Source organism: Ursus americanus, chromosome 24 (genome assembly GCF_024610735.1).
Source record: "Ursus americanus isolate L20-20 chromosome 24, mUrsAme1.1.p, whole genome shotgun sequence".
Taxonomy (NCBI): Eukaryota; Metazoa; Chordata; class Mammalia; order Carnivora; family Ursidae; genus Ursus; species Ursus americanus.
This window is the reverse complement of record NC_142150.1, coordinates 33,197,149-33,210,080: the sequence shown is the minus strand read 5'-3', so window position 1 is coordinate 33,210,080 and position 12,932 is coordinate 33,197,149. Positions and strand designations below refer to the sequence as shown.

Sequence of the window (12,932 nt, the reverse complement as noted above, 5' to 3'; positions counted from 1 at the left end):
TCTGATTGCCGATTACATGATATTGCTCATTTTATTGATGTACCCTTCCTACGCATGAAGATGATCTCTCTTCTAGTACCAAAGTTGGTCATTTTAAGCACATGCCCTTTCGGTCTTTAGACTGAGAAGTGCTTTATGATGTTTCTTCAAAAGATGAATTCAAATCTTGCAACAGATTTGCTTCTTTATTAGTAGCTGCTGAGAAGGTATTTTGTCCAATTTCTCTTTGCTATAAAAACGCTACTTAATGTTTTCTCCCTCATCATGTTTCCTGCTATCCATGCTTCTTTGCACAGTGCCCCCAGAATGCCTGTAGCTCCTGCATCGCATGGGTATAATCTAAAACTCCTGCAGGGGCACCTGGGCGGTTCAGTCCCTTAAACCCCTGCCTCCAGCTCAGGTCATAATCCGTGGGATCTGGGATCAAGCCCAGTGTCTGGCTCCCTGCTCAAGGGAGAGTCTGCTAGTCCCCCACTCCCTCTGCACCCCTCCCTGTGGGTGCTCTCTCTCTCAAATAATAAATACAATCATAAATAAATAAATAAATAAATAAATAAATAAATAAATAAATAAATAAATAAAACTATTTCAGTATTGTAACTCTCTTCCTTCTCATCAATCCGACTATCCAGTCCCTCTCTGTCATAATTGTTGTGTTTCTTAAGAATTCTTATTTTACATGCTATGAAGCATGACCAAAGGCCTTCCATTAAAGTTGAAAAATTTTAAGGTTTTCACTAGAAAATCTTTCTTCAGAAGACTCTTCATTTAGTTACAAGAGGGCTTCTTTTAGGTATTGTGCTGCGATGCATTTTGTGATTAATATACTTTGTTTTTTTAGAGTGGGTTTACTTTTACCATAAAATAGAGCAGAAGCTACAGAGATCCCATAAACCCCCTGTCCCCCTCGCTGGGACAACCTCTCCCTCCAGAGTGCTCCCTGCATCACAATCAAATGAGCCTATAAGGACACATCATGGTCACCTAAAACTCAGTTTACATCAGGGCTCACCCTTGGTGTTGTACCTTCTGTGGATTCTGACATGTATGAGAACACTCTCCAACATCCAGGGACAGACAGAACCGATTCCCGACCCTAAAATCCTCTGTGCTCCACCTCTTCCTCCCTCCTCTCCCTAATCTTGGCATCCACGGACATTTCATTTTGCTGGGTCCATAGTTTGCCATTTCTAAAATGTCATATGTATAGATGGCCCTCAACGTACAATGGTTTGACTTGTACTTTTCCAACTTTACAATGGTGGTAAAGTGATACAAATGCTGTAGGAAGCGTACTTTGAATTTTGAATTCGGGTCTTTCCGGGCTACTGATAAGCAGTACAATCCTCTCTTGTGATGCTGGGCAGGGGCGGCGAGGTGAGGCTTCCAGTCAGACAAGAGACCACAAGCGTCAATGGTCAGCACACTTACAACCGTCTGTACCCATATAGCAATTCTGTTTTTTCACCTGCATTAAAGTTTTTAATAAATTACATGAGATATTTAATGCTTTATTACAAAATTGTATTTGGTGACCTGCCCAAAGTAAACTAAGTAATGTATGTGTTCTGAGCACAGTTAAGGTAAGCTAGGCTAAGCTATGAGGTTTGGTGGGTTGGGAGTATTTTATGCATTTTGACTTCAGATATTTTCAACTTATGTTGGGTTTATTAGGACATAACTCCCCTGTGCGTCGAGGAAGACCTGTAGTTGAAATCATGCAAAAGGGAGCCCTTCACATTGGTGTCTTTCACTCGGAAATATGCATCTAAGTTTCCTGCATATATTTTCTTACCTTAGAAGCTCAATCTTTTTAGTGCTGAATAATAGTCCATTCTCCAGATGTACAATAGTTTATTTATTTATTCACCCACTGGAAAATATCTTGGTTGCTTCCAACAATTGTTGATTATTAATACAGCTTCCATACACATCCATATACAACAAAAATGCTTTAGTGTTTTCATTTACTTTGTGGTTCAATCACCTCTTATTTCTCTTTTGCCAGTTTTCTCACTCTAGCTCTCTCTTTCTGTGTGTGCCATTGTAGTAGGAAAAGTCTTTGGTTGTGGATCCCTGACTAATCATTTGCTCATCAATTTTAGGCAGGTAGGGGTGAGTAACACATACATTTTAATATAAAGATCTTTAACTTTATGGGAAATGATATAAAGTCTGGCCAAGTGGTGGAATGCCAAAAGTGTGTTTCAGCTTTCTGAACTGTAGAGTCTCACTCTGTCTTTATATTTCTTATTAATGATTTCAATCCAACATCAGGAGAAATGACTCCCAGGAGCCATATTAAAACAGATTTCACTTGGGGCATCAAGGTGGCTCAGTTAAGAGATTGCCTTTGGCTCAGGTTGTGATACCAGGGTCCTGTGATGGAGCCCTGCATCAGGCTCCCTGGTCAGTTGGGCATCTGCTATTCCCTCTCCCTCTGCCCCAGCACCACCGCTGACTCGTGCTGCTTCTCCTGCTCCCTCAGGCACATTCTCTCTCTCTCAAATAAATACATAAAATCTTTTTAAAAGATAAATAAATAAAACCAAATCAACTCTAAATATTTATTTGTTTGCACAATTGGTTTCTGTATGAACTAGAGTAGATAGATAGATAGATAGTCAGATAGATGATAGATGATAGATAGATAGATAGTCAGTTAGATAGATGATAGATGAGATAGATATTCTCTCAGAAATTTAAATTAATTCATTCAGTTTTATATTATAGGGTTTTTGTTTTGTTTTGTTTTGTTTTGTTTTGTACAACTTCTGAACTACCAAAGAAAATCTGTCATTGAGTGGTCTGGCTTCTAAGTCCAATGTTTAATAAAAGTGTGATTAAAATATTTCCCTTAATAATTCGTTAATCATTCTAACATTGGCTTACTTTCTTTGGCTCAATTATTTTGCATGAAGGTTCCCCTATCTACACCATTTTAATACCAAACAAAATTAACTTAGTTTGCAATTAATTTTGGTTTGCAAGAATCAGTACTTGCTCAATGTTACTTTACACCTTAGTCCTATTGCTTCCATTCACTCCCCTCAGGACAGTGATGGTCCACAAACCTCATGAGATAGTCTCTGCCTTTTTCATTCACATCTCCCTCCTTTCTTTCTCAGAGTTGCTTAGCCAATAAACTTCTTCAAATTAACTGTGTGCTTCCTTTGGAAATAATGATGGGCACCAAACCTTTCTCATGGCTTTTTTCATCTCTGAATTTCTCAGAGTGTAGATTAGAGGATTGAACATAGGAGCAACAATGGTGTAAAACAGAGCAAATATTTTGTCCTCGGGAAAAGTAGTAGGTGGTCTAAGGTAGATGAAGATTACAGGCCCAAAAAATAAGACAACCACAGTGATATGAGACCAACAGGTGGAGAGGGCTTTGCGTCTTCCCTCAGCTGAGAGATTTCTCAAAGTGAACAGTATTATCCCATAAGAAACAAATAAGACAATAAAGGTCACTAAGGAAATCATACCTGAAAAGGCAACCACAAGGACACCAGTGATGTAGGTATCTGTACAGGCCACCTTTAGCAAAGGAAAAATATCACAAAAGTAGTGATCAATTTCATTAGGACCACAGAAGGGCAAACTAATTGTGGTAGAAAATAGAGGAAAGGCATGGACGGCCCCACCAGCCCAAGCAGCTAGGACTAGGAGATGGCACCTTGTCCTGTTCATGATAACCACATAGTGGAGAGGTTTGCAGATGGCAGCATAGCGATCAAAGGCCATGGCGGTAAGAATGAAGATCTCAACTCCTCCAAAGAAGTGCATTGTAAAGACCTGTAACATGCAGTTACTGTAGGAGATGGTTTTTCTTTCCACCAGCAGGTCAGCAATTAACTTGGGCGTAACCGTAGAGGTGTAGCAGATGTCCATGGAGGATAAGTGGCTGAGGAAGTAGTACATGGGTTGGTGAAAAAGAGGGCTGCATCGAATGGAGACAAGGATCAGCAGGTTTCCTGCCAACAGGGCAATATAACAGAATGAGAAGAGCACAAAGCAAAATATTTGTATGTTCTGGTCATACGAAAGTCCTAGAAGTATGAATTCTGAGATGTTTCTCTGGCTTTTCATATATTGGGCGTTGGTGTATGTTTCCATAAAGACTTACACAACTGAAAGAAAGAAAGAAAACATAATTCTAGTTGAAAATTAACTGTATTAACAATATATATAAAACTTATTAAATGCGAATCAAAATAGAGCAAATTGACATAGAGTTAAGAATAGTTATTCTTGATTTATTGAATTAAGCTGCTTATTCTTTTTATGCTGTCTTTACTAAATCTTCATGAAATAATTTTATAATGCAAATTGAGACTAATTACGTATTTTACTCAATATTACAAGTAATTATTTACAATATTTAAGGAGAGCACAGGTTGTACTGAGCACTGGATGTTATACACAAATAATGAATCACGGAACACTACATCAAAAACCTATGATGAACTGTATGGAGACTAGCATTAAGTTAAAAAAAAAGTTCACAGAAAAAATTTAAAATAGTTAAATATAATTTTGAAAACATATTTTATCACTATTAATTATATATTAAGATAAAAGACTGCTAATTATATTATTTAGCCTAAAAAAAGGAAAGGTTTTCTTCCATATTTCTCAATTCTTATAACTTACACATAAAATCAACTTTCCTTCTTTTCAAATTATCTGAGAAAATTCCCTTAATTTTCTGCAAATGAATCTTGAAGAAATGCACATTGTTTGAACTAATGAAGTATAATTTGTGTAGAGCATACTGTATTTTTCTACAGTGCCATACATTGTCAGTAAGTCATGTCAAACCAATGGTATTTGTCTTACATTAAAAAGCAAAGAGTGGTGAAAAAAAATAATACATCAAAAGAAAGAATATCAATTAATGACTGAAATCTTGAAAAATATTCAGGAAATCCATTCTTTTGTCGTATATATTTTTCACGAGTTAAATAAAATTTAAAAAATATATGCTGTCATTTAAGATTGTGATAGCAATTGATAAAGGAAAGATAAGATTGTTGAATGACCCAAGTATATTTGAATTATGCATATGGCAGGCTTTGGCTAAAATTTCACATTTTAGATACAATCTAAAGATCAAATGCCAATAAAAGGAGATAATACCAAAGTAACTTGAAAACAAACTCTGTGGGGACTCAGAACTCAATGCTATTTGTTGCAATAATGAATAAATGAAATATTCAGGAATTTACATCTTTGTATCTAACGGATATCTTCAGATATCATTTAATCAGTGCACAATGAGTGTAGAAAAAAAGAGAAAGACAGCCAAGACTATTTTACCCACTAATGAGGACATATCTGATTCTAGTGGGTTTATAAAAACTAGCGCACCTTCTACCTTAGGCTGGATCTCAAGTGACAGACATATCTGGGCCCCCGGATGTCTATTTAAAAAATACAAAATGCTTTTTTGCAACATTATTTAGCAACCATCATCTGTAGCGACTCACAAAGTTAATGTCTGTGCTGTCGATAGTCTTCAACAAGATTTTACATGGCAAATAGATGACAGCTGAGGCATGTTTAGAATGGTCTGTACTATAAGACATCAATTCTACTTTCAAATACTATTCAAAATTCTAAACTAATAAAATTAAAATTTTCAATGTTTACTTTGGTTTCTGTATTGCTAACAAGGCTCCGTATCCTCCTCACATAACAAAATAAAATAATGATGTCATGGAGTGCTCAGCAGTTAACAGTTACTAAGGGGTCCTGAAAAGCCATAGGAGTGTGCGGATCATTGACCTCTCTTCTACTTACTGCAACTGACACTAATCTTTGTTTACGAGACAGAAACAATGTTAATTTTTCAGATATACATAATTACTAAAACAAATTGATTTAGAGGCAACTTTTATCTAAGTAGAGTGTGAACAATAGAAATGTGGAAATCACTGCACCAATTCAAATCTCTGATTCTACAGAGAAGAGATACATTAAGAAATCTAAGGCATTTCTCAGAAATGAAAAGTAACGCACTGTAAATGTTACAAAACAGAAATCCTGTTTTATCTCAATGTGGGGCTGTCTTTCATGGAGAGAACTGAGAGGGATGTCATGAAGGACAGTATGAAAAATTATTTTGATTCCTCCTCTGAACAGAAAAGAAAATGCAAGATGATGGCATAACTGAATCCCTGCCTTTTTGAGTATTTATGTAAGTGAAGAATTACAGAATATTAAATATACACATGTAATCTAGAATTCGCTGATTCTAAAACATTTGAAATAATTTGCTTTCAGTTTTACAAAAATACAAATCCCTCATCAGGTATCCTGTTTGTTTTCCAGATCATCGTTGGAATTTTATCTCCAGTAGCTCAAAACCTAGCCTGTATTTGGAGGAAACTTCTCTATAATCAGTGCTGTTGGTAAAAGGGAAGAGGGAAAAGTCAGTTGAGATTTACTCTCATCAAACAATAGAGTGATACCGAGGACCCCTCCCATGGAAAAACCGAAGTCACAATTGGTAAATAAATAACTTCAGGCAACCAGTGGACAAGTGGTTGAAACAGTAGCAACACAGAAAGGGGGAGAAACCTGAGGCATCTCAAATCACCTGACCAGTGTGATCCTTGAGCAAATGGCTTCGTCTTTAGGCCTCCTCTGTCTCCTTTCACAGCTAAGATATCATTACAAAATTCAGACTTTTAATGAGGAATACACGAGGAAACATGAAATAGCCAGTGACATGTGTGGTTCAAAACTGTCATTTTTCTGTTACAGTGTTTCCTCTCTGAGTGATTCCTTTAGGACCACAGATTGTCATGGGCATACACACAGATAATCAGTGGGAAAATAAAAGAAATAAAAAGGAACATTCATAACATTTAGCAAATGTGATCACGGGAAACTCCAAACCAAACAATCTGTTACTGAAACTGTTAATGTCATCATCAACTGGTTATCTTAGGCTGTTTCTTAACACTGATCACTAGTCTATTTCTTTTCCTCTACAAAAAGATATTAAAATGATTACTTTATTTTTTGGTATTATTGAATAAAAATTATGTGTACCTTTTGGTTTAGGCTGTTTATGAAGGAATTGAAGCTCTTATATGTAAATAAACTTTTCTACCACACATGCAAACTTTCTCTTAGTGCAAAAGAGTGTAGGATGCTTAAACTTACCATAGTAGACTCAGATGAAACTACTCTATTTTAGATGGCAGATATCTTGAAATATAAGAAAGCCTTTGTTATTGAACATATTCATGCATACACTTGTCTGTTTCTTATTCGGAATAAGGAGGACTGCCCTATTCAAGAGCTGGGGAAACAATGAAATTCAATGCCACCTTGAATGTGCTTTATCTAAATCTACTGTTTTGCTCCCCAAAAAGGGGAATTTTGATTATGGCTAATGTGCCATTAAAACTAAAGTAGGTTGAAACATTTTTATAATAATCAAATTGTCATATGTTGCAAGAGAAGTTAGATGTTTTAGAATGAAATTACATAGAATAGATATAAAGAACACACACTTAGCCCAGCACATGTGTGGTGGGACGCTTCCCAAACCAAGGTGACAAGGGTAACTCACTAACCATAAGATCTGAGTGGCCGTCTGGTTAGTTTTGGGGCCGCATCAGGAAGCATTCCCTCCTCAGGTACTCACTCTGCTAGTTTGTCTCTAGTAGCAAAATCTGGAGTTAAAAGCAGAGAGTTACAAACCCAGAATCAAATACATCCAGATGAATTCCCTGCAAATATTTTGACACTTTCAACGTGTCTTACACTTTCTAAAGTTTACAAGGGAAGTGGCTTCCAATATTCACTAAGAGTCAGTGATGCAAGAAGTGGATCTTCATCCCTCAGGAAAGCAGCCTGGCAATTTCGAAAGTTAATTTAGCTTCTTAATAACAGCTCAGAAGGAAAAGGAGCAAAATTATTTTATATTCCTGCAAAAGCTAGCATAGTATTTAGGACCCAGGAATCATCCATTTATTTTATGCCTATGCTGGAACACAATTAGGTTCAGAGGCACAGAATAAAACTTAAGTAGCAATGCAAGAATAAATAGATCTTTGAAATCTTTATGTAATTATATTCCCAAAGGCATTTCTAGACAGGTCTTGGCCCAAGTGTGCAAAGCCCCCATCCACAGTAATGTGCTTGGTGGTGCTCTTGGGTATAAAGTTTCCACATTTGCCCATCTGGAAAAAAATTGGCCCTTTTTCCTTGAAGGCCCTAAAGGCTATAGTGTGACAGCCCTGTGCTCCTCCAGCTTTCTAGGATGGAAATTTTAGCCTATAATAGTATCAGGTTTGTTTTCAGGAAAACTGAAATTAGGTAAGACAAGGAGAACCAAAGATAGCCACATAGGGTCCTTTTTTTTTTTTTTTTTTTTTTTTTTTTAATTCTCAAGGTATTTGGTATGCAGGGTAGGTACATAAATAAAATCAATGACTTGTGATATTATAATTGGTATGAAATTACCATTGATGGATGAGCTGTGGGAAACTAGTTACAAAAAAAAAAAAAAAAAGAAGAAAGGAATAAACAGCTCTTCCCCATAACTTGTTAATGAAGAAAAGCAAAAAAGATATTTAAAAATCTGAGAAAGGAAGCAAACTACAGCAAAACCTTTAATGTGTTTCCCATCCAGTTCTGTCTGCTCACTGACTAGTCACAGGTCGTTTAGACTCAGTCTCATCTGCATGGACTGAAGCCAGGCAGTCTCTCTCTACCATACGCCAATCCATGCATGTAAAGTTTTCTTATGCAAGAAGTGTCCAGAAATCAAATTTTATAATATTTATTCTTTTTCAGATCATTCTACTTAGCCAGAGATTAACAAAAATTTACTGAGAGATTGTTGGGTGGATTAAGTCCATCCTATTATTCAATGCTCATAATAATGCATTCTGACACACATATTATTAGCTTTACATGTAGATAAAAACCAGAAGGTTCTAGGGGTTAAATAACTAGCTCAAATACCCAGTAAGCAATTGAAGCGAGAAAATGCATTATTCTATTGTAGTGCTTCCTTCAGGGCTTTAATAACTCAGAAAATGAGGGATTCTAGCACTTCAGCTTGAAGGACAGTATAACCCAGGGATTTAGAGCTTGTCTACATCAGTGTTATGCCCAGTGTTGAGCAAGCTGTGCCCAAGAGCTGGCCTGTACCAATCTACAGCAGGAGACAGAGGGTCATGTCTCTCCCTTCTCCCTGTGCACACACTTGGACAACGCTTAGAGAAGGACACAAGTTGCATTCACATCCTCAGCTGTTTAATTCATCCCTCTTTATATACTAGATCGCTGCATAGTTTTAATTTTGGTAAAGTGTAAATCATTATTTTTTATGGACACTTTTTTTTTTTACATATATTTGTTTATTTTAGAGGCAGAGAGAGAGAGAGAGAGTAAGAGAAGACATGAACAAAGGGTGGAAGGGGAAAGGGAGAGAAAGTGTCAAGCAGACTCCATGCTGAGTGCTGAGCCCTGCGGAGGGCTTGATCTCTGGACCCTAATATCACCACCTGAGCCAAAACCAGGGGTCAGATGCTTAACAAACTTTGCCACCCAGGTACCCCTATTTGGATACACTCTCCTTCACACACATTTATGAATTTTTTCTTGTAATCCAAAGTCATGAAGATCTTCTCCTGCATTTTACAACAAATGTTTTTTGTTTTTTTTTTTAACTTTTACATTTCACATATAGCTTTAAGATCCATTTTAAATAAATCTGTACAGATGTGATGTACAGATAAAAGGTTTTTTTGCCTTTTTTGTTTGTTTTGTGCAGTAGATATAGATGCATAATATTTCCACTATCATTTCTCACAAAGACTACTTTCTCACCACTGAATTGTCTGCAGACCTTTGCTGAGATTAGTTGACCGTGTATGTGCAGGTCTACTACTGGGCTCTCTAGGCTGCTTTGTTGGTCTTCTGGGATAGCTTTATGAAAATACCACATCATTTTGGACACAGCAGTTTTGTAACATTGCTGGAAATCAGATTGTGTAAATTCTCCAACTTTGTCCTTTTTTAAAGTTGTGGGACCTAATTTAGGGGCCTCATATTTCCAAGTTTAATCAGTTTGGAAAAATTTTAAAAATGTGACTGTAATTTTGTTTGAAAAGGCTTGAATCTGGAGATTCCTTTGGGGAGAATTCACCTCTCAATAATGTTGAGTCATGTATCTATGAACACAGGATTTTTTTTTCTATTTATTAAAGTGTTTATATTCTCTTAAATATTTTACTTGCAGAGTACATGTTTTCCTCATATCTTGCTACATTTATTCTTAATTATTTTGTAATTTTAAGACACTATAAATGGGATTTTTAAAATCCAATATGTATTTCTTAGTTACAAGTACAAACTACGCAATTGAATTTTAAAGATTGATGTTATATCTTGCAATCTTACTAAACTTGTGTGGGTAATCTATGTCCACACAAAGGCTTGTAGGAGAAATAAAATTATACTCACAGTGAAATGATTGCCTGTGTAAAAGTACAAAGTATCTGTGTGTGTGTGTGTGTGTGCTAATGTAATAGTGTTATATACATTTGCCCCCAAAGTAGTAACAAAGTGATTATGATTATTATGGTCGTATCAAAAAGAGATCACTAGTTCAGTGTTGTTAAGTAGAGCAATATAGCACATGGGTAAGAAATTGGAGGGAATCACGAACTAGTAGAATCTGAACTAATCTTGGTTCTGCCCTTAATTAGCATCTTGGTCTTGGCAGGATCTTTAACTTCTCCATGTTTCTACCACATAATATATAAAAGAAGTATAAAGACAATGGCAGGAATTATCCTACAGGTTTGCGGTGGGTATTAAATCAGCAAATGTGAGCAGAAACACTCAGAGCCACTAAATATTCATTTTTTATAAATATTGTTACGGTTAATATTACCATCAACCTAAGTCTCTGACACTGTTTCTTCATCTCAAAATGGAAGGAAGAATACTGACCACACAGGAGGGAATCAGTACTCAATTTTATTAAAATATATATATGTAAATATGTATACTTTAGATTATATGCTTTGCAATATAATTTATAATTTAGAACAATTTAGAATTATAATACTCTTTCTAAGGACCCTACAGAATGAGTCATAAGAGAATATTTTTAGCATCTCTATGCTAAATTTAAAAAGACCAAGAATTCCAAGTGTTGGTGAGCTTGTGGGGAAACGGGAACTCTCATACATTGCTGGTGGGAATGAAACATAGCATCACCACTATTGAAAACACACTGCCAGTTTCTTAAAATGCTAACACACACGTAACATAAAACTCAGCAATTGCACTCTTAGGTATCCACCCAAGAGAAATGATAATCTGTGTCCACACGAAGGCTGGTCCATGAATGTTCACAGCAGCATCATTCACTCTGGCCCTTACATGGACACAATTCAAAGGTCCATCAGCTAGGGAATAAGCATACAAGATGTGGTAGAGTCGTACTGTGCAATACTATTCTTACTAAAGAGGAACAAACTACCGATAATACAATGTGATAAACCTCTAAAACAGTCTGGTAAAGGAAGAAGATGATATTGTCTTTTAAAAGTATTGTTTTAAAAAGTCTGTTTCTCTCCTGGTTATGCTATGTGTCTTCACAAATGAATCAAAGGGAAAACGGATGTGTCCTCGAGATTCCCTAGATCTCTGACCAAAGCTCTGGGGATTCCTTTATGTCCCCGCAGTAGCTGTCAGTGTGTGTAAAACTTGGATCCTCAGTTCCATCCTGTACCCAGAAATGACAATTCTCACGGTAAATGTAGTTGTTGCTGCTGACCTTGGCTGAGTTTACCCGCCATTTTTAATCCCATTGCTTCTACTTCTTCTTCCCTTAGTAGCTGTCCAGTCTCTTCAGAGATGATTCTCTGTTTTCCATCTTTGCTACTTTATCATGTGGGAGCACGTGTCTGCTACTCCACTCGTTCCCATCCATAAAACTGGCATTCACATTTTTCTCTAAACTGTAAAGTGTCTACTTGTAAAATGTCAGTCCTTCAACCTGAAAAATGAAGGAAACAGGTTTCTAACAATACAGTGTGTGTACAGGGAGAAGGGAGAAGCGTGGCCCGCTGTCTCCTGCTGTAGATCGGTACAGGCTAACTCATGAGCGCAGCTTGGTCAACACTGGGCATAACGGTCATGTAGACGAGCTCTAAATCCCTGGGTTATAATGGCCTTAAAGGTGAAGGGCTAGAATCCTTCAATTCCTCAGGGTTAGTAAGCATTTAAGGTTCCGAAGGAAGCACTAAACTAGAGTAACGCATTTTCTTGCTTCAGTTGCTTACTAGCTATTTGAGCTAGTTGGTTAACCTCTAGAACCTTCTGGTTTTTATCAACATAGCAAAGCTAATAAAATTTGTTTCAAAATGTGCATTATTATGAGCATTAACTAATATGATTAACTTAATCCACCCAACAATCTCTCAGTAAAGTTTTGTTATTCTTTGCCTAAGTAGATTGATCTGAAATAGATTAAATATTATAAAATTTGATTTCCTGACACTTCTTGCATAAGAAAACATTACATGCATGGATTGGCGTATGGTAGAGAGAGACTGCCTGGCTTCAGTGCCTGCAGATGAGACTGAGTCTAAACGACCTGTGAATAGTCAGTGAGCAGAGACAGAACCGATGGGAAACACATTAAAGGCTTGGCTGTATTTTGCTTCTGTTCTCTGATTTTTCCATATCTATTTTGCTTTTCCTCATTAACAAGTTATAGGGAAGAGCTGTTTATTCCTTTCTTTTTTTTTTTTTTGTAACTAGTTTCCAACAGCTCATCCATCAATGGTAATTTCATACCAATTATAATATCACAAGTCATTTATTTTATTTATGTACCTACCCTGCACACCAAATATCTTGATAATTAAAAAAAAAAAAAAAAGGTC

The 12,932-nt window shown here is 36.5% G+C and overlaps 1 protein-coding gene across 1 annotated transcript; it reads right to left on the bottom strand.

Moving 5' to 3' along the window:
* Positions 1-3,151: 3,151 nt before the first annotated feature.
* LOC123785223 (olfactory receptor 4P4-like) lies at positions 3,152-4,092 on the bottom strand. Its single transcript, XM_045786940.2, is given in 2 exon segments — positions 3,152-3,196; positions 3,199-4,092. Coding segments are annotated over 2 exon segments (939 nt in total).
* Between the last annotated feature and the right edge of the window lie 8,840 nt (positions 4,093-12,932).